This window comes from Neolamprologus brichardi, chromosome 15, assembly GCF_056152115.1.
Source record: "Neolamprologus brichardi isolate AB-2024 chromosome 15, ASM5615211v1, whole genome shotgun sequence".
NCBI lineage: Eukaryota > Metazoa > Chordata > Actinopteri > Cichliformes > Cichlidae > Neolamprologus > Neolamprologus brichardi.
Genome location: NC_142118.1, coordinates 15,741,855 through 15,763,519, shown reverse-complemented (window position 1 = coordinate 15,763,519; position 21,665 = coordinate 15,741,855). Strand labels below are relative to the sequence as shown.

The 21,665-nt window shown below is 38.6% G+C and overlaps 1 protein-coding gene across 1 annotated transcript in view; it reads right to left on the bottom strand.

Moving 5' to 3' along the window:
* Nucleotides 1–21,665, bottom strand: part of lama2 (laminin, alpha 2) — a 222,311-nt gene that overhangs the window by 140,560 nt on the left and 60,086 nt on the right. The window contains exons 4-13 of the mRNA XM_087851825.1: nt 15,531–15,582; nt 13,870–14,060; nt 8,434–8,613; nt 8,212–8,301; nt 5,059–5,176; nt 2,700–2,878; nt 2,518–2,617; nt 1,979–2,036; nt 1,043–1,145; nt 643–783 (exon numbers count right to left, since the gene is read on the bottom strand). Of these exons, the coding sequence (XP_087707951.1) occupies nt 643–783; nt 1,043–1,145; nt 1,979–2,036; nt 2,518–2,617; nt 2,700–2,878; nt 5,059–5,176; nt 8,212–8,301; nt 8,434–8,613; nt 13,870–14,060; nt 15,531–15,582 (1,212 nt within the window). The remainder of the gene's footprint in view (nt 1–642; nt 784–1,042; nt 1,146–1,978; nt 2,037–2,517; nt 2,618–2,699; nt 2,879–5,058; nt 5,177–8,211; nt 8,302–8,433; nt 8,614–13,869; nt 14,061–15,530; nt 15,583–21,665) is intronic.

Here is a 21,665-nt window from a genome sequence, read left to right as displayed (position 1 = left end):
GGCCGATGAGGCTTTTTTGCATATATTTATTGTGACTTCGCATGTCTACTTTGAGTCAGCTGCTTTCAACTGGTTTGTTCTTCGCTTTTATTTTTTATACCTTTGTACCTTTACCTATGTTATTTCCAGCATATGCCCTTGTAGTATTTCCCTCGTGTTTAAAAATCAGATATACGTCTCTTTTGCTGAGCAATTTGTTCTCAAGTAAAGCACACTGTTAGAAAAAGGGGATACAGGCCAACGTCAGTAAAACCTCATGACACATGCTTCTGTTTTGGACTCTCTGATTCACTGAACATCAGTGCTGTTTAAAATTCTGCATGTCAAAAGTCACCAAAGTTGGATTAGATGCAAAAGATGAACACAAACTGAAAATTTACTCCACTCTGAAACTTGTCATGGAAGGGAACACATACTATAAAATTAATCAGAACAACTTGCGTCACAAATTTGTTCCTCAGCTGATGTTCATTCTTCTGTGGTGCACAGTTATGACGCAATTTAAGTTTACAGCGGTAAATGATATTTGAATAAAAGGAGGAAAAAGCAGTTTTTCAGCTCTAAGCCACTCTTGCAGAAAAGATCTTAAACTGAAGTGACGTTTACATCATCCCACAACATCAGTGAATATTGAGTTCCTACATTCTGATAGGTCCACGTGGAGGCAGTGCACTGACTGGAAACGCCCATGCAGGAGCATTTTTCGCAGCCGCGTCGGTTGGACTCTTGAAGATTGTAGAATCCGAGCTTACAGCGGTCACAATTTTCCCCCTCCACATTTTCCTGCATGTGAGAAAGACAGAGACAGGGGGAGAGACAGAAAAGGGCAGGCAGAGAAGAGAGAGGAGAAAAAGAAGAAGAAGAAGGACGCAGCATAGTTTATAGGCTGCCCTCAGGTTGACGCTACGAGCGCAAAGCATGTTCCGGCAATGTTAATGTGGTGAAAATAATGATGACAGGGCTAAAAAGGTTAGCAGAGAGTACTTGTCATTATTTCTGTGCATACAAATGCGAATGTGCGTGTGTGTGTGTTTGTGTGTACCTTGCATATGCAGGGTGTTATACATGGGTCAGCGTTGACGCTTCCTTCAACGCTGCAGTTACAGCGCTCGCAGTATGGGTAGCCCGTATAACCAATAGCACACCTACAGTTTTACAGCAATAATAAAGATCAAGTCAAAACCGTAAATTGATCAGATTAACAACCACTGCGTTTATCCTGATCAAACTGTTTACGCGTGACCCACCAATCCCCTACTCACTGCTGCAAACCGCTAACGCTGGTAATATGTGTGCATGCTTAAGCAGAAAAACCAAAACAAAAAACTTCTACTAATTAACAGAGAAAGTAAGCCAAAGCAAGTCTATTAAATAGCATTTAGGAAGTCATTTTAGAGACAATGCTTATGCTGCGGCCCTGCGGGTAGGTCATTAAAAAGTTTAAAGGAAAAGCAGTATTTTGAAGATAAGGCTTTTACATTAGACTAGAGTGGAATACTGGGTTACCGTGGGATCAAAGATAATACAAAAAAAAAAAGCAATTACACCAGTAAACGCAATTACTCGCAAACTAACTAATCAGGAGAGTAACATGAAGGACCCTGTTGACAGATCTACGGGTTGATATTGAAACTGCTTCTTGTTTAATTCTTGTAGGAATTTAGTAATGCTAAGACTTTTCATGAAGACCTCAGGCTGTGGTTCTCTCCATTAAAGTTTGTGAAAGGTATTATTAAGGAAGTAACATTTTAGCTGCAAATAAGACAGTGCCTTGCATTTGCACCACAGCTATGCATGCAGTCACTTCTATACAACCCAAGTGTGATAATCAATATCATCAAAGATCCTAATGGAAACTTGGTGGCAATTTCTAAACACTAATTGGAACAGACAACAGCTGAAAGGTTCTGCTCACCTGTCACTATGTGTCTATCTCTTTCCCTATTTGTGTGCATGCGTGTGTATGTGTGTCTCTCACCTGTCACATCTCAGACCCCAAAAACCCTCCTTACACCAGCATGACCCTGCTGGCTGGCCTGTCAGTCAAACACACACATACACACACAAAGAGACACATGCACACATAAAAAAAAGTATAAGTGTAAGAGAAAGGGTATCTCTTTGAAGTAGCTGCACCTAAAATAACTCTACTTGCTAGATATAAAAACAGCGAAAACACAGAGGAGGACAGAGGAGTAAAATTATCTCTAATATAAATAGTTCTGTTCTGTCAAAGACATTTTCAAGTAACAGAAGCTTCTGTGCATGCTGCTGAACTCGACTCACCCCGATCCCATAGGAAATCAATGTGGACCGAATTGATGAAATCTCAGAGTTACTGAAGTACCACTTTAAAATGAATTAAAATGTGGAATGGGTGCAGGCTCTAAAAGTCTGCATGCATATCCACTGAGGGGCCAAAATTATCCCTATGTTAGGGCTTAAATGATCCTCAGAAAGAACAAGGTGGAAAGTCACGTGACCAGACAGAAAGTACAAGTCGAACTGAGTGCATACGGGGCGTAGCTTGGCTCGAATCTGCGACACACGTTTGGCTGATGGAACCGTATGGGTCGCAGGAGCAGGGGATGCAGGGGCTCTCCTCCTCAGCGCTCACCTGGACAGGTAGAGAACGCAGACATGTTCAAATAGCAGCAATTTAGGTAACGTAAGGACACACGCATAAGCAGGTTACGTACGTCAGCAGGTCTGTAGAATCCAGGAACGCAGCTCTGACAGTTAATGCCAGCCGTGTCGTCACGGCAGCCTATGCAGACTCCGCCCCCTTTGTACTGACCGTGAATGTCCTGGCTGAGCGACAGATCTGCCACTGTTTGATTAAAGTAGCATTCTTCTGCCTTACCGTGGCAGTTACACTCTGAAAACACACAGAAAAAGTTGATGGGCTGTAGTACTGCAGTTGATAGGATTTGTCGAGTCCTGCCTCTTCTATCAAAATTCTGTACAGTATTATATGCAGCCAGGGGGACATTTTCTCTAATCCTTTTACTTCATCTGCTCACAAGATGAGAAAAAAAACACCCTATCCTGGTTTTTAGACAGTGCCGTAAGGTTCACACACTGACTGTGAGCTGTGTGTTATCTCTAGAGCTCCAGAGAATTATCTCCAGAGGAAAAAAATAGCCTTACTATTCACTCATGCCCTTTCCATTTTCACTTTAGTTTGCTATATTTACTAAAGTGGTCTAAAATTCATGAGCTAGATAAAAAGCATTGTCCTTTGGAATTTTGAGAAGAAACTTGGACTTAAAGTTTGTAGAAGTCTCCTACGGCCCGAACTCCAGGCCACAAAGATCTTCTTGAGTTTAGATTCCAATTTTGTAGCTGAGTTCATTTGTTTCATACATTTTCTTAATTCAGACCAGAACATGTTTTGCAAAGATAATGTTGTGATTGATGCAATATTGATCATATGTTTTCCCAGTATGACAAGCAAACCTACACGACTAATGGACTTTTTAACCTACACTATGGCTATGGACTCTCACCCCTGCAAACTCAGTACATTTAATGTTGCACACTTTTAGATTTTAGGTTAAAACAACCACAGGGAAATGGCCTGATGGACATTACTTAAAGTGTATTAAATCCAGGGATTAAAGGCATCAGCTGCATAAATGGCCAGGTGTTAAGAGAACAGTACTGACCTTCACTGCTCGGCATGCCTTATTTCAGGTCCCTACGACATATTAATTACAATGCATATTGGTTGGCTTGAGAAGCAGAGCAGGTTAGATGATCTATCACATGCTTAAACACTACACAGTGCTTTATATGTTCCATGGTATGATTATGAAAGATTTTTCTTCTCCAGAAAGTTATAATTACATCTGTCTTATATGTTTGCATGACTGGACCTTCCACCCACTGTTAATCCAGTATAGTGTTCACAGCTGTGTTTATGGGATTAAGAACAGTGGATATCTTGTCCCGCTGGTCACTGCTGACCTGTAAAGCTGCACAACACTACAGGGCATCATTCTGTGCTATCCTAGAGTGCCGAGTTCTCTCTAAATACCTCATCTTAGATAAACGTTTTCTACCCCTACCATTACAACATTTTGTTCAGTACTGGTATTAAATCTGTCATGGTCAGTTCTTTTACAATTGTGCTATCCAGGAGCTTTTTGTCACTTTAGTTATGTCAATGTCAAGGCAACAGAAGCAGTCATTGAGCCACTAAGACTACAGAGCTTTCAGAGGGTGTAGCCTGTGTGAAATAAAATAAAGATTACATGTTGTAACCTTAGTTTTATGATGACAGGTGGAAGCCTCTAACCTCATCCCTCCACTGCTGCATAACTGATGAAGGTTAATGGATGCCAGTGTGATTTCGGATGGCTTTATACAATCTTATATCACAGACTGATTCTGATCAGCTGGAAAGAATGTGAATTTCAGGGCACTGCTTCACAGTTTAATTGTGTGGAGAGTACTGACCTCAGTGAGTGAGTACTCTAGGGTTAGCCTACTTTTTTTGCAGTAGCCAGGCTTTATGTGAAAAAATTAGCTCAACTAATCTGAAAAAGAAGCAAAATAAATGACTTTGACCAGAAAAGTAAAATTAAAAATAATATTAGTCTTTAAAATAGATATATATTAATATTTAAAATAAATATGCAATGTTGAAAAATGAATAGCAAAATAAAATAAATAAATTGTTAGCCAATAGACATAACATTAAACTGCCATTAGTAAATAAAATTGCTAAACTTAATGTATAAATGGTTGTAATAGTTTGCCAGATCTGTAAGTAAAGTGTATTTAGCTAAAAATGTAGATGGAGAAATTGTTAAATAACATAATGGGTAAAATAGTTGAAATATCTAGTTACAATCTCTTAGGAAAAGATGTAGTATTCTGTTTCCTATTATATAGTGCCATAAGAACTCTGATAGAGGGCTTTTTAACTCGTGAAAATCTGAGAAGTCACTGTTTATTTTTCATAAGTAGCAAATGTGTTGTGGGTGAACTGCTGTAAGCTTGTGGGTAGCTGTGTGTAATTTACAAATATAATTTGTTCTGTGTTTTTCTTACTCTCGCAGACATGTCGAGTGAGGAAGGTTCCTGCCATCCAAGGCTGCTGGTGGTAACCTGGGCAACAGCGATCACAGCTCTCCCCACAAGTGTTGTGTTCACATTCACAGCTAAACTTCTACATATGCGCAGAAACACAAATGTCCACACACAAACACATGAAAAACACACATTAACAGTGCACTTTAAATTTCACAGATGTGAGCTCTCTTTAAATTGACTGTGCAAACTAGAAGCAGGTTTTTAAATCTGAATCGTGAACAAATATGATTTTTCACTGCCAATTCTTCACCGCAGGTGATTCAAAACCTCTTAAGTGAAAAAATGAAATGTCAGCCCTTAGCTTAACACTACTCCCACACACAGTGTTGGGAAAGAGTGACCTTCAGTTAATTAAACTAATAACTATTATTTGTTTTTTTGTGTCCTGTCGCTGTGCCGAGTGACAGCCTGTTAGAGAAGCTCCCGTTGTTTGATATTATTATTTTAATGACTTTACCACCCAATAAGGTTGATTTTAACTTTTATTTTCCCCTACACCATTTTTGTATCCTGAAGGGAAATCAATTTTATTTATTTTTCCTTTGGATTTCTTATCAAATTTTGTTTCTTGCCACTATATTCTTAACAATTCCACTGCCAAAGCGAGGCCTTTAATCCTGGAGGAGATTGACGAGGTTTCAGAGCTGGAATTAAGTGGAGAGTTAAATGGTGAAAATAAAAACCATATGTTTACGTTTTTTAGACAATAAATCGTCTAAATAGAAATTATTGCTTGAGTGTAGTATGAGGTGTTTTAATGTTTCACTGTTTTAGTGTGACCAAACCCAGCATTGGGACTTACTTCTTTGGGGGATACGGATGATATGATAAGATATCATTTGCAGGAACTGCAAGGCTTGTGCAGGGAAATGGTGCTGGTCATGTTACTGCAAAGGAACTGTTCAGTCGAATGTGGACTATTACCACTACGGATGTGTGCAACTAGTCAACTAATCATCGCTGTTGCCAGTCGGTACTAGACTTAGTAGTCGTTTAATCCAATTGTTAAAATTTTACTTGATGCCAAATGCCAGTAAATCACTGAATCATCACTTCAGATGAGTGGAAGAAAATGGCTGGATGGTTGTTTTGTTATTTTAGATTTGAACTTTTATTGCAGTGGTTGAACAGTGTGCGTCATTCATAACGCACGGCACAATGCGCCACACTTTTCTGTCACAATTTATACGTTTGTCAGATGTTAACTTGTAATATTTGAACATGTTTTGTAGTAACATGTTTTCACGTCATATTTAGCATCGGTTATTTATATTGGTTATTATATTTGTTGTTGTTTATTTGGTTATTAAAATGCATTTGTTATTAGTTTTTGACATTTTCCATTAGATGGAAATTTAACTTGATATCTTAGTGTTTCTTAGATAAATGAAAGGGTATAATATTTTTTCCTGGTTTGGTCGACTAAAAAGTTCGTCGCCAGGAAAATCCTTGAATTCCATTATCATGCATGTGGCAGTTTGTATAAGAATCACATCAAAGATTGTTTTACAGACACTGTTATAAGACATTTTACTGCATTCTCAACCACATAGCTTCCAGAACAAATCTCTTTTAAACTGTTCTGAGATAATAAGCACTGTAACTATCAATTTTTGAAATAAAGTAATAACCTAGTTCAAATGCAGTCTTTATGTTTTTGCTGTGACTTTGTGGTCCTTTACATACATAGCTACATCCGCAGTAAGAACGTTTGAATGTATGAACAACACCTGAACTGAAGCAAAATAAAATGCTGAGATCAAGTTTGTATTGATTTGAATCTAAAAGTGTAGAAAGTGTACATGTATAACCCTCTGTACAATATTTATGAATATATATTTAATATACACAGAAAATTCTGTCCTTTGTGCACCCTCATGTGGCACCTCAACATTCACATGAATGTGAGAATAGAGTGCAAATAGGTAATTATCAAAATGCATCACCTTTTGAATGCCCTTTAAACAACAATGTGTACACATGAGAGCCAACTCAACTGAAAGAACTTGGTTCAGTTTCCAAATTTTCAGTTAGCAGTAAATAGGTTCACGATTAGTCTCCCAGGAGAGAAATAAATTCAAAACTAAACACAGACAAAGCAGAATGTAGCAGGATATTTGCCAACTAAGGTTCAGTAATTCAATTTAGGACTTTCTGTAAATTGGTTGATATGGTGAGGGTGCCAGATTTAACTGAGAGGAGAGCAGTACAATAGCACAACGAGAGCCAAGTCTGGATTTGTTGGCATGAGTAAATTTGCCCCTTTTTATCTGAGACACAATGCTACAGCTCTTGCTTAGGCTGCCTTTGTGCTGAGCAGGCATCTGAACAAATGTTCTGCGGACGATCATCAACAAATCATCTCGCAGGTCTCCACCTTTCTGAATGTCTGCCCAGTATGCTACTGCATGGATTGTTTGAACTCTAATCAAAGTAAAAAAGCTAAATGTCTTGTGGGAACACAGCGCAACAGAGAAGCTCTAAAAAACTGCAGATAAATAAAGCAGAATTATAAATAAACAGAAATTATTCGGCTGTACTGTATACTACATCTGCTCTGCAAAGTCTTTTTGTTCTATTTAAACTGACTAAATTTGTAGCCTTTAAACACCTGGGCAGAAGAAAGTGGTTAGCCTCCTCTAGTGAGTTTAAATACTTCCTCAAGTCTTGGTTAGAGACGGGGGGAAAAGAAGAAGAAAAAAAACCCAGGACTTTTCACACACCAGTGACATCACTTATTGTCACTGACATCACCACCGAGGGACCAGACACAGGTGTCAAATCTGAGTTAGACTTCTTGTTTCAGCCTCGGGACATGTAAAGGACACAACGTGGTGCATGTGTGTGTGGTGGGAGAAAAAGAGGGAAAGATCAGGTGTCTGGTATCAAACACTCCTCTGTTTGAAGTGACACGTGAGACGACGCTGTACAGTGTCACCTGTGTCCCCTCCAGAAAGGCGTGCACTGACTCACACGGAAAGTTTTTATAGAAAGAGTTAGATGAAAAGGTGATGCCTGAGGGCTCTCTTTACTCCTGTTCAGAACTATGGAAGAGCTACATCACCTTGATGGTATTGTTAAACAGAGTGAGAGAAAGTTGGACATTATTACCTTTGTAACACTGTTGAGCGGACAAGCTTTCGCATGGCCAAAACAGATGCACATCCCTCCAACCGAGATGTCCTTAATGGTATAGTAGTACTGAAGAGCCAAAACAGGTTATTGCAACTTTAACAACCAATGACTCAAAAGATATTCTACTTAAAAATATCCAGAGATGAATGACCCATACTGACAAAGTTAAAGTGGTAGTGCATGTGTTTTTAGCCTCACCCGTCTCGTCACAATAGGATCCATATCTTTGGGGTCATGGAGTGTCAGAGTCATGAGGTCGGCGTTGAGCGTTCTGATTCTCTGAAACACCAACCTGATGTAGCGGGCGGATGTGAAGTTCAGGAGAGTTGGCGAGGGGTCATCTGCACTGGGTCTACCATTGATCAGAGAAGTGTGTATCTGTAGAGATAAACGCCGACATATGAGAACAGAATTCGACTGCATGCTGTGAAAATTAAATGTTTTGTGAGTTTCTCACAGCAGTAAACAGAAGAAGTAAAAATTCAAATGACATAGTGATGGGCAGGTAATCCAATTACTTTTTTCAGGTAATGACTAAAGTAAGGGATTACTATTGCAAAAACGTAATTAGATTACTGTTATTTTCCCGTAAGCACTCTGTGTTACTGTGTTAAAGGGTCAAAGTACTGACCTTACTTTGAGTATGATTGAGTAAAAAGTGACAAAAACATTACTATCAACTGTACACTGCGTGTGAAGAAAACCCCCTAAACTTCTGAGCAAGTACCTAGCACGCTGCCACGCGAATGTGAAATTCACAGAAAAACCCCCAGATCCCCCCCACTGACATGACCGCTGCGGCACTGGGCAAACCTCCACCTGCCCCACTCCAGCTAAACAGGTGAAAATAGATTTAAGAGCGACAGGACTCGGTGCCACTGAGTCTTTGATTTGATTTAATTTCTGCTGTGTTTTACTTGCATCTATTTGAAAGAGTGAGCGTAAACACAAAACACTATTTTATTTTATGTGCTGATATGCAGAAAATAGGTTTAAATCTTAAACAAATTTCTTCAAGTCAAAGACTGTTGCATATAATGTATCATGTTTTTAAAAAGTAACTAACTATCTAAGTAACTAATTACTTTTGAAAATAAGTAATCAGTAATTAGTTTTAATTCCTTTTTCAAGTAACTTGACCAACACTGATGAGCAGCGACAGCTTCTAGAATAAATTGCTAAATGTTTCCTTAACAACAGAAACATATCAAATTTAAGAATGCTGATTTTCACTGGATTCAACAAGAATGTTAGGGTAGAAAATGGTTTTATTTGGTAATAATAAAAACTGATTTCAAATTCAGACCAGGAGACAGAGTGGCTACAGCAAAGCACAGCGGTGATTCAAACATAAAGCCTGCTATCACCCTTTGACCACAACAGACTGAGAGTCCAGAACTAAAAAGTGAAGCCAGCACAGAAGTGACAAAAATGTGGACAAAAAATGTTTTGACTTTTTTTTTTTTAGCTCATTTAAATGAATTCTGAAAGGGTTTAAAATGGGGACACATGTAGCCACATCAGAGCGCATTTGAGTCACTCAACTTAATCTCTTGACTATGTTTGTGTTCTTGGTGCCTTTCTGGGAAAATTAATTATCTGTTACTTAGCACTAGTTAGTAATAATTATCAGATACCTGTTTTGTAATCAAGCTTAGTATATAACTTAGCACACCACTTTATCTTCCAAATATACTTCCCTCTGACAAAAAAAACCCCAGCATGGCAAAAGGAAAAAGAGATCTCAATATGCAGAGGAAAAAGCAATGGGTGATGTCACAGTGGCTGTGACCAACTTTTATATACAGTCTTTGTTGTTGAACAGTGACTGGTCACAGTAGGCTAAGCTTACCTGGCACTAACACTTAAAGCACTTAAAGAAGACTCAATAAGAAAAATGCCTCCTTACAGCTGACAGCACAACTTATTTAAGGGATTATAACTTCCAAGAGTGCCCCAACTTTACTATAACTTATCACATAGTAACAGTTTCACCCTGCCTTCCACAACTTGACAGAGTTTAAATACTCGCTGGCTAAGACATCTTGTCATGCACACCTGATTCAGTCGGAAGCCTCAAATTTCTTATGCTTCTTTATACCTAAATTTGTTTTTACTGAGTGTATCAGCGTGTTTTTTATGTAATATAACAGAAGGTTTTTCACTTGTTCATAATTTATTTAAAAAAATCTGTCTCTATTCAGCCACATGTTTTGATCAGTGTTTCGTTTTCTTGGATGTTTAGCTCCTTCACCGCACAGAATGAATTCCATACTGACAAGATAGGATCACATAGCTGATGCACATTTGTGAGCTGTGTATCCATGATGACGATCTCCTGTTCCATCACATCCCAAAGGTGCCCTGTTGGATTGATATCTGGCGACTGTGGAAGGCATTTAAGTTCAGCGAATGCTCAAGAAACCAGTTTGAGATGATTTGAACTTGATGGCATTGCACATTATCCTGTTGAAAACAGCCATCAAAAGAGCCCTACACTATGGTTATAAAGAGATGGACATCAATATAAATGGTGCCCTGGTAGGTTGTGGTGTTTAAACATTTTTCCAATCTCCTATTGTCCATTTTTGGTGAGCCAGTGTAATCTGTAGTCTCAGTTTCCTGTTCTTTGCTGACAGAGGCGGCAGGCGTGGACGTGTTGTGCGCTCAGTTGTGTTATTCTGTATGCCTTGCTTTTAATATGTAGATATCCGATTAACTGTTGCCCATCTATTAAAAAAACAGTCTAGCCATTCTGCTCTGACCTCTGGTATCAAGACATTTTCACCCATAAACCTCACTCTATGTTTTCTTTTTTTTTTGGACCATTCTCTGTAAACCCTACAGATGGTTGTGTGGAAAAATCTCAGTCGATCAACAGTTTCTGAAATACTGAGACCAGCCTGTCTGGCACCAGGAATAAAGCCATGTTCAAAGTCACTTAGAGTACGTTTCTTCCCCATTCTGCTCAGTTTCAACTTCAGCAGGTTGTTTTTTCTATGTCTACAGGTCCAAATGCAAGAAGTTGTAGCCATTTGAGATGCTGATTAAATATAGATATGAAAAACTAGTTCATGAATTTATTACTTTTAGGCTGGACTATTGCAGTTGATCATTATCAGGATGTCCTAAAAACTCTTTGAAAGCCTTCAGTTGATCCAAAATGCTGCAGCAATTGTACTGACAGGGACTATATTGGCTTCTCTTCATTGGCTCCCTGTTAAATCCAGAATCAAATTTAAAATCTTTCTCCTCACATACAAGGTCTTAAATGATCAGCCCCCATCTTAGCTTAAAGACCTCATAGTACCATATCACCCCAATAGAGCACTTTACCCTAAGACCACAGGCTTACTTGTGGTTTCTAGAGTATTTAAAAGTAGAATGGAAGGCAGAGCCTTCAGTTTTCAGGCCCCTCTTCTGTGAACGAACTTCCAGTTTGGATTCAGGAGACAGACACTATCTCTATTTTTAAGATTAGGATTAAAAATTTCCTTTGTGATAAAGTATATAGTTTAGGCTGGGTGTATAAGATAAGATAAGATAAGATAAGATAAGATAAGATAACCTTTATTAGTCCCACGCCGGGGAAAATAGCCTACATCTATAGGTATAGATGTAGGTTGCTAGGGGCTTCCTATCATGCACTGTGTATTTCTTCAGTATGCCTCATTTTCACTGTGTTTATACACCACTCTGCATTAAATCATTAGTTATTATTAATTTCTGGCTCTGTTCTGCATCATGTCTTTGTTCTGTCTTCCTCCCATTAACCCCAACCAGTCGCGGTTTCTTACTGTTAAAAGGGAGTTTTTCCTTCCCGTTGTCACCAAGTTCTTGCTCAAAGTGGGTTGTTTGATTTCTGGGGTTTTCTCTCTATTATTTCAGGGTCTTTACCTTTTTGGCAATATATGAATAACATTGAATTGCATTAAATGTATGAGCTGAAATGTTAGATGACCACAAATCTTTTCTGAAACGTAGTAATTCTCAACAAAAAACAATGTCCTGATGTAAAATTGCTAATGACAGGATGCCCACAAGGCAAATAATATACCTCTCTACAGAATCTTACAACTTGGATTATAATAATAGAAAAAGGAAGGACAAGCACAATTACTGATGGCATTCAAAGAATCGTGTATTTTTCCAGCACTGGTCTAACATTAAATCAGAGTGAAAGTAGTAGAAGCATCAGTTTATATTGTGCATAAACAATAATCACCAAGCAGGCACATAATAAGAAGTGTTAGGTTCTGTCTGCCTGCCTGCCTGCCTGTCTGACTGTCCATCTGTCTGTCTCACTAATGTGGCCAAAAGCAACATTTGGCATCTGTAAAAAAAAAGAAAAAAAAGAAAAACTCTTTCAGTGAGCTGACTGTGTGTATGTGCATGTATGTCAAGGGGAAACACTTGATGGGTGTAAGCTGCACACTTGGAAGTAACGAAGGAGCCGGTTCTCTATGTGTGTGTGCTGGCGTGTCTGTGATGAGTGGTGGGGTGACATTGTGAACGTGTGTGTGCGATGCTGTGACACATCGCCTACGACTCATTATGGTTTCACTGTGATCAGACGGCAAGGGAGCTGTCAACCACACACTTGTGCTCACACACACACACACACACACACACACAAAATTCAGACACCTCCGTCGTTACTTGCAGCTCTTGACATCTCCCAGCTCGCACCCCCTCTAGCGCTCCCCCGCAGGACACAAGCACATACAGTGCAAACACACAAAAAGACACACCGAGCACACATATTCATGCACGCACATTAGGACACATGGAAACGCATGCAGATAATCAGAAGGGCATCTACAATTACAGCCCTGTGTGAGGGGATGTTAATGTGTGATTAGTTTATTTTCAATGCGTGTTTGTGTATTTGTTAGTATGTTTGTGTGCTCCGAAATCCTCTTTCTCTTCATTAATGTCAGGCCTGCCTGACTGTTGTTACTGGATGTGATCACACACAGCAGATCAAAGGAACACAACAGTAAACACTGGGGTGCACATGTGTGTATTTGTGTGTCTTGTGGTGTTTCTTTTTTTTAATAACTCAGAACTTTCTTTTTCATGTCTTTGATTAAAGTATTTTATAAGAATTCCCAAATCCCTCTTGTCACCTGGCCATCACCTGCCTACACAAGTCACCAGTCCACCAGATCAGTCTCTTTGCCACATCCTCCTTTGTGTCTCACAGTTGTACAGTCAACTTTGGTTCTGCCCCCTTCTTCATCTCTGACCACTCTGGATTTTTTCTTCTTTGCCTATACAAGCAATGCATTAAATCCAGAAATTCCAGCATGGTTTAAGTAGATTTAAACTAACCCACCTTAACCCTTCTTCCCCAACTGGGACCAAAGAAAGACAAATAATCTTGAGTCAATCCAACCTCCTACCCCCAACAGCTGTATTTTGAGTGAGCAGATATCCAGGTCAAGGCTTCCCATTATATGAGCTGGTATATTGGAAATGTTTGCAAATGTGTTTTCTCTTTTGCTTTAGAAGGACAGCTTACCCTTACGCAACCAAAAGCCTTTAGATATACAGTTAAAATGATCATTCTTTCAGCCAGAATAATTGTATAGTCAAAATCTGACATTGCAGCAGCCCTAGTTTGTGTGTTACCTCTCCATTCTCCAGTGGGTGAATCTTTGAGTAAAAGGATGTGCAGATGACTTCATCATCTCTGGTGTAGGATGGAGGACCTGTCCGAGGATTTATGTTGAACCTTGTCAGGCACTCTGTGTCTGTGATAGCATAGTACTGCCAGGGTTCAAAGGTCACGCCATCTATTGAACGCTCTAAGATCCAATTGCCTGCGGACAAAAAACGATGGTAAAGAAAACAATGAAATGCTTTCAGTGTGTGATGAGGAGACCAGGGAAGATCAATAAAAATAATGAGTGGCACGCAAGTCTCTGTTAAGGTCATGCTGCTTAATATACATAGAAAATTGACAAAACATTCAGTTTCATATTTAACTGTGGTATTCTGGATTGATTAAATGCAAAGTAAAGTGAGTCCTGCTGAACGAAAAAACAACTGTGAACACAACAACAGAAAAATCAAACAAACATGCACTCATAATTTCGATAATCTTTATTATTTTTTTGTTTATTGTGTTTCTGTGTGAACTAGCTAGAACATCAGCTTTGTTTTTGCCCATTATAATTGCTTATTTTATCATGTAAGCACCACATCCCTCCATTATATAGAGTCATGTGAAAAAGCAGGTTTTTCACATTGCTTTCTGCAATACTGTCAAAAATTAGGTTCACCTTTACTATTTCCATAGGAATTAATTAGGGTAAGTAACAGACAGGTGCTGCTAATGAAATATATTTGATTAACTGATAATCAGCAAGCGTGACCACTTCGATTAAGCAGGTGGTCTGGATCTGGATGGATTTGGGTCTGTGTTAACACGATGCCACAGACCAGACAACTCTGTAAATTCCCACCAAGGTCAGATCGTGCAGTCCTCTTAAAAATTATAAAGAAAAAACAAGATCTGACAAAGACTCTACAGGCCTCAGTTAACATGTTTAATGGTAAAGATCATGACAGGACAGAGCAGGGGTGTCCTGCAGGTTTTAGATTTGTCCTTGATCCAACACAGCTGATTTAAATGGCTAAATTACCTCCTCAGCATGTCATCAAGTTCTTCAGAGGCCTGGTAATGAACTAATCATTTGATTCAGGTGAGCTGACCCAGGGTGATATCTTAAACCTGCAGGACTCTGGCCCTTGAGGCCTGGAGTTCCCACCCCTGATTTAGAGAAAGACTGAATAAGTAGCACTTGTCTGGAAGTACAATGCTACAAGAACATTGTAGCATGGCTTAGGTTTGCAAAGTTGCATCTGAACAAACCACACCACTTGTGGAACAATGTCCTTTGACAAGATCAAATGGAAATGTGGCCATAATGGATAGCACTGTTTGCCAATAACATAGTAATTCCATAGGAATTCAACTGTTTCGTCTTTTTTCTAGATTACTTTTCAACATATTTAAACCTTCCACCGCCATTTTACTTTAACGTGCTAGTTTGTTGTTTCACATCAGTATTGTTAATCACTGAGCTAAAGATCCATTTGATTGAATGGAGTCTTCCATTATATGAAGGCTTCTCTGTGGGATGATCATTAGCTTGATGATTAATGCTCCTAAGACGAACCCTGCGCATTAGTCACAGTCCTCTCCTTAAAATTAATCAAAGCAAAAATATTAACACTTCAAGCAGTATGAGACTGATAAAATAACATTTTTATAATTGAACGCATACCTGGACGAGGTGAGTTGGCTGCCTTTATTATCACATAGGCGATCTGAAAAACCTGAAAGATGCACACAGAAAAAATCCACATCATACCTTGGTTTTAACAATTACACAATTTTTTCACTGTTTTAACCCTTAATACAGAGCAGTCCAATATTAGTAACCTTTAACAGGGATATGAGAATAAATAAAATATTACTGTATGTCAGACTGAAAATTCAGTTCTTTTCAGCTTTTTTCTTGTTTTCACTGTAACAAATATATGGCATTCAATATTTCCCCATATTAACAAAAGTTGTGCATACCTGTGCCTACAGATGAGCAAAAAGTAAATAAATACATAGAGAAAATGAAATCCATTAGACCACACTGTCAAATAACACACAAAAAAGTGCACTGAATGACGTCTACTCATCACACAGTCTTCCTGTCAGCTTCTCTCCCTTTAATTGATTGCATTAATATCTTAGAAGGCGTTAACATGTTAACACATATTAACACTTTTTGGGGAGCTTTTATTGCACTTGCAGTAGTGTATCAAGTTCTCCTTATTTTGGGTCAAATTATCTTCATTTCATTCATTTCTCCCCTGCTCTGCTCGATGGTGAAACACGGAGCAGAGGAGGGCAGCAAAACTCTCATTGCGAAGTTTAACGAGTGAAAATTAAAAAATAAAGTGCGCATAAATTGGGTAACTGAATGCTCAGGACTGCACTTTGCCCTTGTTGCTTTTACAGTGCAGTGCAGTAGATTGCAGGTGTTGGGGAGAGGCTTACATGCACGAACACGGCAGCTGTTGCCAAAAACAGTAAAGAGGGAAACTCAGATTAAAACTCACACAAAGGGAGCATGACTTTCTCATGTGCTTAAAGCCAATGCTTATTTGCTGCTATAGTAATTTCAAAATATATGAAAATACATATGCAAACCAGCGCTTACAGTAAGCAGGTTTCGTGGTAACTTTAAGCTAGACAACCACAATAAACCAAAAAAAAACCCAGAACAAGCTAAAAGGTTTTTATTTTTCAGTCACTGAATGTTGTTGTCCTGTTTTGCCTGACTTTTTGTATTTATAAAATAGAAATTAAATATTTTATTATGATTTAAATAAAAACAAAAATCCAGATTCGCTCAGCAAGATAAAAGGTCAGCTCACTATAGACAGGTATAAAAATGTACTGTATATGCGAAATTCAGATGTAGGTCAAATGCTTGCTCCCTAACTATCTTCACCAGGCTGTGCTTCCTTTCTCTATGCAAGCTCATTGGCCTTTTTTCTCAGATGTGGGAAGAAGTGTCACATTGCAGCAATTAGAATAGGGAAAAAGTGTGTGTGTGTGTGTGTGTGTGTGTGTGTGTGTGTGTGTGTGTGTGTGTGTGTGTGTGTGTGTGTGTGAGCAAAAGTAAGGGAGGGCAAGAGAAAGCGAGAGATTGTGTCATTTAAGTAACCCTATAGCAGTTATTCAAACCTCCTACAAAGAGTCACTGTTACTTACTGAGAACGGGATGGTGTGTATGTGTGTGTGTATGTGAAAAGGAGTGATTTCAGGGGTAACTTGTAATATGGTGACAACTTTGGGACAGCTAGGCAGCTCCAGCAGCTAAACATAGATCAACACCACTAACTAATGCACTCTGTGTCTATGTGTGTGCGCGCGCACCCAGGGTTGCATTGTGTCATAGTCTAGGTTTTGATCAAATGTGGATCAGACAAGAGATTTTTTCCGCCTCTGGAGCTCAACACAGCATCAACAAATAAACAAACCAATAACCATCCTGCAAAATATAAGAGAGCTGTTGAATAAATGTGAATCTCATAGGCGTGAAATTTAATTTAATGTCAGATAAATGCATTTGTGTAGAGCCCATATAAGTATAAAGTTTAATTGGATAGATTCTCAGCTCAAACATTTATTTATTTATTTTTTCCTTTATAGTGCAAGAACTATAAGCTCAAAGCAGCAGGGTGTCAGCGAGTTTCATCAGGTTTTGCATGAGACCTTGTTATTTCCAACTTAAAATGAAGCAAACAAAACATTCTCAATGGATAAAAAAGTGCATCACCAAATGAAAGAACAAAGAAATTGAAATTTTTGAACAAAAATAAAATGTGGTGGTATTACTACAGAGTTACTGCCTTTCAATACCATTGTATTTGTCACCCCACTTCAAGTACAGTCCAACAATGTTAACGTCATCTTATCTATCTGGTCTATCTTGTGAACCAAAACTTATTTTTATTCTTTGCAGCATAATTATTATTAATTATTAATTGAATTTTAGCTTCAAATATTTACTCTGTCAGTTTGCGGTTCCATATGGTAGTGGTTAACACATTCACCTAACACACAAAAGTCCTTGATTCAAGACTGGGACAAGAGACAAAAATCTCTCAGGGAGAAAGGATTCCTGTCAAGAGGGGCATCTGAAATCTTTACCAAATCAAATATGCATATTCTTCTACTGTGGCAACCCTTACTGAATAATGTAGCAGCTGAAAGGAGTTTTACAGCATACTGTTCTACTCTGATCAGAATAGTGGCATGGTGCTTTAGCACTGCCACCTCCCAGGACAAATGTTCTGGGTTTAAATCCGCCACCTTAGAGGGATCTTTCTTTCTGTGTTGAGTTTCTATGTTCTCTCCATGTCTGGGTGGGTATCCCTGTGAATATGTTGTGGCTTGTTGTCTGTCTCTCTGTGTTAGCCCAATGCCAGACTGGAGACCTGACCAGTCCCCCCAACCCACCCCCAAAACACACAAATTTAAATATTAGACAAAGCTAATGCAAATGCAGTTTCTAAATGATGTGGTTAATTATTAAGGGGGAAAAAAACAAAACCAACATGGCACTGTGTGAAAAAGTGTTTGCCTCCCAAACCTGACTGGGCCACTCTTAGTAGAATCAACTGCAATCAAGCATTTTTTTTAACTGTAAATCGGTCTTCTTCAGCACTGTGGAGGAAATTTGGCACAATCATCTTTGCAGAGTTGTTTTAATTCAACCACATTGGAGAGTTTTCAAGGTTGAACCGGCTTTTTAAGATCATGCCATCAAGCACATCAATCAGATTCAGGTCAGGACTTTGACTCGGCCACTCCAAAGGCCTGACCTGAATTCGAATGAGATGCTGTGGCATGATCTTAAAAAGCCGGTTCATTCATTTTGATTTTCTTAAGCCATTCAGAGGTAAAATTGGTGTGTTTTAGATCCAAAGTACCAAAGTACGCTTCAACTTGAGGTCACGAACAGATGGCTGGATATTCACCTTTAGGATGTTTTGGTATACAGCAGGTTGGTTCCATTTACCACAGCAAGACGTCCAGGTCCCCTGACGCAGCAGAACAACCCCAGATCTTCAAACTACCACCGCCATATTTTACTGTTGCTATGATGTTCCTTTTCTAAAATACTGTGTTAGTTTTATGCTGGATGTTACAGGACTCAAACCTTCTAAAAAGTTGTCTCATCGGTCCACAGAACATTTTCCCAGATGTCTTGGGGATCATTAAGATGTTTTTTGGCAAATGTGAGACAAGCCTTTGTGTTCTATTTGCTCAGCAGTGGTTTTTGTCTTAAAACTCTCCAATGGAAGCCATTTTTGCATACTTTTTTTTGATGAACTCTGACTTTAACTGGGATATGTGAAACCTGTGGTTCTTTAATCTTCTTCTGGGTTCTTTTTTGACCTCCTGGATGAGTCGCTGCACTTGGTAGGCCAGTCACTCCTGGGAAGCATCACCACTGTTCCAAATGTTCTCCATTTGTGTATAATGGCTCTCACCTTGGTTTATTGGAGTCCTAAAGTCTTAGATTTTGCTTTGTAACCCGTTCCAGGCTGATAGATGTCAGTGACTTTATTTCTCAGGTGTTTCTTTAGATTGTAGCAATCTACAATCTAAAGAAACATGTAAGAAGCATGCAATGGCATGCTTCTCAAGAAGCATGCCATTGCATGCTTCTTGAGATCTTGTAGCTTGCTTCACTTTTGTCAGACAGGTTCTATTTATGTGATTTCTGGATTCAACAGCTCTGCCAGTAATCAGGCCCATGTGTGTTTAGTGAAATTGACACTGAAATAATCACATGTTAATTCAATGACGTTACAACTTTTTACTGATACCATTTAAAAATAAATGGTTTGATACTGGTGCTGAAGCCTTAAACGTTCTTTCTACAGTAAAAACACAAATTCCAACATGTTAATGCACAGACAGATGGTGCTCTTCTGCAATTAGAAAGTATAAAATTTAACAGCTTTTACTTTTGCGAGAGAATCTGTGTGCTCTGTGTTTTGTTCGAGTTTAGAGTGTTCAAGTTAAAAAGTGAAACGGTGACTCATTTGTTGCCCAGGTGAAGTGGAAAATCATATTTGTTTTTTGCACTGATGAATAATTCTTTGACTCAAAAATAAACTCCTGAATCATTTTAATTTTACATTGCACATTGCTTCAGATAAAAGTGACAAGATTTCAGAGGACTTGACGTAAATAAAAACACAATAAAACAGTGTCTTTAAAGTTTACAACGTTCGCACATATATCTAGATCTTATAGAAATCCTTTTTTTTTAAAATGAAAAACTCAGAACAATATAAATTCATTTCCAAATAGCTCTCATGTATTCCATTGCTGCCATTACATACTTGACAGAAAATCATCATGATATGCCAGGAACTGGCTTTTGGCAGATATTTCAGCGTTACAGCCAACTGAGCACTTAAAATGTTTATTTTAATGCTCAATCGGGCCACTTAAGCCCCGTATCCAGTGTGGCTAGGCTGCCTACAATTAAATAGCCTGTGAAGAATCCATTTTGTCTCAGTGTGATTTGGACTCATAGTTACAGCGGTTTTACAGAACAGCTGGTGTTTACAGGTCATTCACATGGAAACATGTTAAAATCTCTCTGGCCTGATACACTGGCATCAGCCTCCAATTCCTGTTAGTACTCCAGTCAGTTCCAGTGCACAAAAACAGAGCCTGACCAGAAACAAAGTGAGATGAGGTCAGAACAAGATAATATATTACCCCCAAAATGTAAATAGCAAAAGGTGCTTTGTTGTTGTTGTTATTGTAGTTTTGTTTTTTCCCCCCAGACATAAACACACAGGTGCGTATGTCATGAGAGAAACTAGTACGAAGATTTACTGTCACTTCAAATGAAAATGTGTTAACATCTCACATGTCTAATAATGTAGCTGTTGGTACGGTTCAAAATGGTGTGAATCATCCAGCATCCCTTACTGCCAAACTAAATGCAGGCAAACAAGCTGCAAATAATCAGTGGAACCATTCGCTTGTTTTTCACATTTTTTGTGCTTTTCCACTAAAAACAATTTGAGAATGTACCAGAAAAAAAATTGAAAGTCTCGCCAGTCCTGCAGCAAATAAGTTACAGGATTCTGATATTTGAGCAAACTGCAGCAAACTGCAGAAAAAAATATTGTTTTTCACATAGATTTGAACAGCGAAGCGGCAGCAGTATACACAAACATGGGCCTCGGGATAAGACAGAGGAATGCCCGGCTGTGTAACAGCCTTTTGAAATCCATTCTGTTTAAGTCTGTCACTCTGCCTGAACTGCTCAAAACAAACTTGCACACACAAATAAAATGCCTTTATACACTAACACGCTCACTCACAGACTGGGTCGTAATTTGGCCCTAAGCTTTTAAATAGGCTTTACTCTACACAAAACACCAGATGCTGCAATCTCCCACATTCTTGCTTTGGCCCAAGCTACTGTCAGACATTAAACCAGCAAACTTTTATTGGGTAGAGCAGATGTTTCATTTACGTCCTCTTAGTTATGATTTTTGTTGGCACTAAAAGTTCTGACTACATCATTTTTTATGTTTGTCATTTCTGAAAAGCTAAACAAGTTTGTTTGTATCGCTTAAAGAAAGAAATACGCATTTAACACATCAAATTTTGAATCAACAATGGTGTGACTTTGTGTAAAATGTGGGGGGAAAAGCAAAAAATATAATTAATTCAGTGCTTTCTTAGGGTACTAACTAAAAGAAGAAGGTAACATAAAGTGACAGCAGTATTTTTTTGTATTTTTCATATTCATTTTGATACTAGCAATATGTTTAGCTCGTGTTAGGTCAGAAGCATGTTTACCACTGTGTTGCAT